Source organism: Egretta garzetta, unplaced genomic scaffold (assembly GCF_000687185.1).
Source record: "Egretta garzetta isolate BGI_Z169 unplaced genomic scaffold, ASM68718v1 scaffold232, whole genome shotgun sequence".
In the NCBI taxonomy this organism is placed as follows: Eukaryota; Metazoa; Chordata; class Aves; order Pelecaniformes; family Ardeidae; genus Egretta; species Egretta garzetta.
In genome coordinates this window covers 1100090-1105772 of record NW_009258959.1, presented here as the reverse complement: position 1 = coordinate 1105772, position 5683 = coordinate 1100090, and the positions used below count along the sequence as shown (strand labels likewise).

General features: G+C 52.7%; 3 protein-coding genes across 3 annotated transcripts in view; 1 reads left to right on the top strand and 2 right to left on the bottom strand.

The window, feature by feature from the left end:
* PAAF1 (proteasomal ATPase associated factor 1) overlaps positions 1 to 208 on the bottom strand; it is a 12623-nt gene extending 12415 nt beyond the window's left edge. Inside the window, exon 1 of the mRNA XM_009634591.2 lies at positions 205 to 208. Coding sequence (XP_009632886.2) covers positions 205 to 208 — 4 coding nt within the window. The remainder of the gene's footprint in view (positions 1 to 204) is intronic.
* A 115-nt stretch (positions 209 to 323) lies between these two features.
* On the top strand, positions 324 to 815 carry LOC118451855 (cytochrome c oxidase assembly factor 4 homolog, mitochondrial). The gene is given in 2 exon segments (XM_035890188.1): positions 324 to 455; positions 457 to 815. Coding segments are annotated over 2 exon segments (261 nt in total). The 5' UTR covers positions 324 to 375; the 3' UTR covers positions 638 to 815.
* A 1078-nt stretch (positions 816 to 1893) lies between these two features.
* Positions 1894 to 5683, bottom strand: part of MRPL48 (mitochondrial ribosomal protein L48) — an 8396-nt gene continuing 4606 nt past the window's right edge. The window contains 3 exon segments of the mRNA XM_035890183.1: positions 1894 to 2398; positions 4768 to 4857; positions 5668 to 5683. The exon segment at positions 5668 to 5683 is cut by the window's right edge and continues 6 nt beyond it. Of these exon segments, the coding sequence (XP_035746076.1) occupies positions 2324 to 2398; positions 4768 to 4857; positions 5668 to 5683 (181 nt within the window). The 3' untranslated portion in view covers positions 1894 to 2323.

Genomic DNA, 5683 nt, shown 5'->3' with positions numbered 1-5683 from the left:
CTGGGCACCCATTGGGGGGTGCATGAGCGGTGCTGTGGGTGCTCCAAGTACCCATGGGTGGGGAGTAGGGGGTAGGGAGGGTGCTGGGCACTCATGGGTGGGGAGTAAGGTGTAAGGGGGGTGCTGGGCACCCACGAAGGGTGGGGGCTGCATGGAGGGGGGTGCTGAGCTCCTCCTGGGGGTGCATGGAGCATACAGGGGTACCCATGGGGGCATGAAGGGTGCTGGGCACCCGTAGGGGTGTGGGAGGGGGTGCAGAGAGGGTGCTGAGCACCCATGGAGGTATGGGGGCTGCCCCCAAAAAAGGGGGCAGTGACCCAGGCAGGGCTCTCGAGGGCCCCAACGCCTGCCACCTCCCTCCAGCCCGGCTCAGCGATGGCGAGGCCAGGACATGCCTGGAGCCGTCCATCACTGGAGGAAGATGAGGAGGCCGAGGACCCGTTGGATGCCATGATCTAGGGGCTGGGCGGCGCAGCACCGGGAGCTGCAGGAGTGCATGGCGGCGAGGCAGGACTGGCGGCACTGCCAGCCCCAGGTCCGGGCTTTCGGCGAGTGCATGGCCCGGCGGCAGCACGCCAAGGAGCCGCGCCAGGCATCCAGCTCCCACCAAGCCCAGCCCTCGCCCACCGGGGACTGAAATCACCAGGGATCCCTGCTCCCAGCACCGTCAACCAGCCCCCCCATCGGCACCCCAGCAATGCAGCAGCTGCACCATTTGACCCTGGTTTTGTGGTTTTTTTTTTATTCAAGAGGGTGGATATGCTGGTAAATCCATGCTACGCTGCTGGGAAAATTAAATCCGATGGCATTCATTATCCTGGCCTAAGTGCTCATCTCCATCTGTGCTGTCGGGGATAACCGGGAGCTTGGAGGGGGTGGTTGTGGGGTCAAATGGGAATTTCCAGCCCAAAATGTCTCAAACTGTGAGCATTCATGGCCCCCAGGCTGGGTGCAACAGCCCTGCCGTGGCCTTCCACTCCGTGTCCTTCCCTTTGCCACCCCAGAGCTTTTCCCAGCAGTGATAACCTCATGTCCCACAGGACAGGATTCTGGGTGGGGAATTTATCTCACGGGAAGCCCTGGGAACATTAAGGACATGGGAAAAAAGGGGTTCTTAGGAAGTGGGATTCACAGGAGCAGCCCACTCCCTAGGAACTGAACTATGAAAAAGAAAATAAAATTGCTTTTTGTGGGCTGGAAAGGGCAGGGCACCTGTGGCTTTCGCCAGGGGGAACCGCCCTCCAGCAAAACCCAGCGCCCATACGTGCACCCAAAAGCAGCAGCTCCTGCGAGCTCTGGGGTTTGCTGGATGGCGGTAAGCGGCTGAGCAGCCCAGCCAAATCCAGTCCCACATCACTCAAGAAAAGCAGCAGCCCTAGGAAAAGCATCTGGCACCATCCCGGGAAATTCCCCAACCCGCTTTGCGCTTTGGAGATTTGTCCTTTCAAGGCATAAGTAATTTCTCCCTTTCCAAACAGCTGCTGTAAAAAGTAGCTTGACTTCAGGGATCCAGGGGAAAATTTAACCTTTATGGCTTGAAAGGCATATCAGAAATTAGGGAGAAATTTTGCATACACTGCCTGACACACAGCTCCAACCTTCCTGCTGCTGCCCTCCGAGGCTTTTTTTTTGTTGAGCACTGGTTGTGCAGCTGCTTGGGGACGATCATCCCCAACTCCCAGGGCTCTGAGGCTCCATTTGTGTTGGCAAAGCTCCGATTTAAGCAGCTCTGCGAGAACAATGCACCGCTCCAGCCTTTGGCTGAAGAAAGGAGCAGGATGGTCACTTCCACATAGAATCATAGAATTATTTAGGTTGGGAAAGCCCTTTAGGATCACCAAGCCCCACCATTCCCCTAACTCTGCCATCCCACCCCCAAACCCTGGCCCTAAGCACCACGTCTGCCCAGCTTTTAAATCCCTCCAGGGATGGGGACTCGACCGCCACTCGACACATCAGTACCATCTGAGAGAGTCACAGTACAGCATTATTAACTTGCAGAGATTTCTGCAAACTAAAAACTTGCAGAAATCCTCATATATCAAGAGTAAAACATACAGGGGGGAAAACAAAAAAAAGGGGAAGAACTGAGAAAAGCCGTATTTCATTACGGACCCCCCTCACTCAGTGTACAAATCAGTCAGATATAAGCACGTGTATTTGTCTTTACAAGTTGCTTGACAGCAGTGGAAATTCCTTCCAATTCACCAAATTATCAGTACAGTGCTCACAAAGTTGTGTTCTGGGAGTTTGAGCAGCCATGGAGGAGAAGCCCCGCTCTCCCAGGGATGGCTCCGAAATGGACGGAGCGTTCTTCCTCATCTCAGTTCACCTGTGCTAGCAGCTCTTCAAGTTCTGGTCGAGACTTTAATCGGCTTTTGAAGTGGGCCTCTGTGTGCTGTGGAGGGAGGAAAGAAAAACAAAACCCAAGCAAATCACAATCACCTCGAGTACTGCTTGAAGTTGAGAGGAAGATAAACCCTCTCCCAAAGAGCCACTTAAGAGTGGAAAACTGAAAAGAATTAAATGTGCACTGAACCCAGGGAGCAGAAAGCCCCAGTGGAAAGGCACCACAGGTTAGGAACTCGCGGGCAGCTCAACCTGGAAGCTGGCGGCAGAGCTCCAAGCCTCCTCTTACATCCAGCAACTGCTGGGGGTAAAGCACGGAGGGCAGAAAGCTTCTGGCAGCCAGTGAGCACGGCAGCCGTGGACATGCTTGGTCACCACATGGGCTCTAAAATGCAGCCTTGTAGGCTCCTCCTCACCTGGCTAACGGCTTTTGGAAGAGCGAGCAGTGGCACGGTGCTTGAGAAGTCAAGTGGAGGCCCCCAGCTCTGCCACCGCCTATCACCCCAGCATCTGCTTCCTTGAGGGGACCTACCACTTTCTCCAGAACTTTGCAAGAGCATCCCAAAGCTTTAATCTCTCTTTTGCACTGCCAGTCTTATGAAGCCAGCTTGGCTCTCTCCCCTGGGCTTCCTGCATCAGACTGCAGTGACTTTGCAAACAGCACAATGTCAGATCTCCCTCCAGAGACAGAGGCATCAGCCAAAATTAAGAAAAGAAATGGCAAGCCTAAGGCAGAGATGGGACTGTGACCAAAGCAGAGAAGATTACTGGACTCAAGAGACCTTCTCCTGTATCCCTTCTGGCTTTGCAGAGCTGGAGATAACTAAACATTCTTCAAAGGCCACTTAAGAAGCCAACTGTGTTTTCACACTTGAGTTTACCGTCTTGCCTTCCCTTTCAAGGCACAAAAATCCTTTGTCCCCGAATAAAAAGGGCTTCCTGGGACTGTTTTATCTGAATGTAAGGTGACAGAATTTTAAGTATCTCCTTATGCCTTGTCCACCAGTGAGTAGAGCTCTGTCCTGGAGCCTTCAGTGCCCAGAAAGCTGTTGGGCCTTCCTGCAGGAAACAAGCTGAACCCCTCCTAGAGGAAATTCCATTAAAAGAGGGCACAGCATTTGGGTTTCCAGTCTCAGCTTTGCTACCAACTGCACACAAAGTTCCTGGCAATTCCCAGATAAGAGGCAGCAAAGGAAAGCGTTCCCTTCTGAGTCGTAGGGAATCAGCGGCAGCAAAGGAAAGCAACGTGCCACCTGCCATCTCCTACAGATCTATAGGAGCGGCTGGGAAGGTACCTTCTGTGGCACTAATTACAGGAGGCTAAATGAAAAACAAAGCACTCATCAAGAATTAGAATCACAGAATCGTTTAGGTTGGAAAAGCCCTTTAAGCTCATCAAGCCCAACTGTTCCCCTACCCCTGCCATCCGACCCCCAAACCCTGGCCCTCAGCACCGCCTCTGCCCGGCTGTTAAATCCCCCCAGGAATGGGGACTCGACCCCTTCCCTGGGCAGCCCCTTCCAGTGCCTGACAGCCCCAAGGGGAAGGAATTGTTCCCCAGGGCCAACCTCACCCTGCCCTGGCACAACTTGAGGCCGGTACCCCTCGTCCCATCGCCCCTTCCCTGGGAGCAGAGCCCGACCCCCCCGGCTCCCCCCTCCTCTCAGGCAGTTGTAGGCAGCGATGAGGGCTCCCCTCAGCCTCCTTCCTTTTTCCTCCCCTGCCTCGGCCCCTGTTTTCTGCCTGGTCTTTGCAATGCAAAGCACCCCCCGGCAAGGCCACGGGGCCCCCAGCGCGGGTGGGGAGCCAGGCTGCCCCTGCCTTTTTTCCGTCCCCCCTGCCATCTCCTACAGATCTATAGGAGCGGCTGGGAAGGTACCTTCTGTGGCACTAATTACAGGAGGCTAAATGAAAAACAAAGCACTCATCAAGAATTAGAATCACAGAATCGTTTAGGTTGGAAAAGCCCTTTAAGCTCATCAAGCCCAACTGTTCCCCTACCCCTGCCATCCGACCCCCAAACCCTGGCCCTCAGCACCGCCTCTGCCCGGCTGTTAAATCCCCCCAGCGATGGGGACTCGACCCCTACCCTGGGCAGCCCCTTCCAGCCCCTGACAGCCCCAAGGGGAAGGAATTGTTCCCCATGGCCAACCTCACCCTGCCCTGGCACAACTTGAGGCCGGTGCCCCTCGTCCCATCGCCCCTTCCCTGGGAGCAGAGACCAAGAGATTAGAGGTACCAGTTAGAGGTAATGGTTTTTCATAGACCAAGTGAGGGCCTGGTTCTGGGAGATCCTGGGTATCCGTAAGTCTAGAGTAGACAGTAGCCTCAGGACCAGGTTTGTATTTTCAAAGTAAATTCATGTCACGCATCATATCTGCTTCCTAAATGCAGAGACACTGGTAAAATTAAACATACCTCTTTCACTAACAGATGGACCCCTTCAGGCTGATTACTCTGAATAATTTCCAAGAGTATCGGAGCAAACGTTGAACTCAAACCGCTGATCTGAAAGAAGAAATAAAAGTGCTGCAAGAGCAGAATGCCACATACAGAATGGACTCGTTATACTAATGGCACAGAAAGAGAGTCCATTTCAGTATGAGCCCGTGGCACTCAACCACTTCATTAGAGAAGCACTCTCTGCTTCGTGCGCACACCTCTCGCATACAGCACAGTCCAAAGCTCTCGTTTTTGGCTTTTCTCTGTGAACACTGTGCTTTCCGTCCCTGCCTGCATGCTCTCCTGCGTGTAAAGAGACTTAACCACGCAGGAAGATCTTAATTTCGGTGAGACTCTAATATAAAGGCTGCCATGGCAAACCTGCAAGCCCCAGCATTAACCACACATCAGCTCTGTTCAGTGGAAAAAGTCTACCACTAGGTTTAAAATGTAATTCAGCAGAGGTTTAGCGCATAGCAAGGGAACACACCATAAAATAGGAAGAAGTCATTTAGGAGAAATACCTATTTGCCTCAATCAGTGGTAGACTTTTGAAGCTGGCCCTGATCCTAACAGTGGTTTTAAATTTCATCGAGTTTGTCCAATCATTCATCCTTAAACGTGACTTTTCTACCCCTTGTATCAAGTATTCTGCATAAAACAGATAATAAATCTTCTATCTGAAATACAGCATCCAGAAACCCCTCCTCTGCTTCTACTTTGCGAGTACCCTTTAGCAAGAAATCTAATTTACGCGCAAGTTACGCCTTTCATTTGTTTGAGGGACTTAACTCCAATTGTAAGGGGTTTTGAGAGTCCGTGATAGGAGGTGCTGCACAAGAGCCGCAGTGCTATCAGCAAACACCGAGCTCGTACCTGGACAACCCTCTGA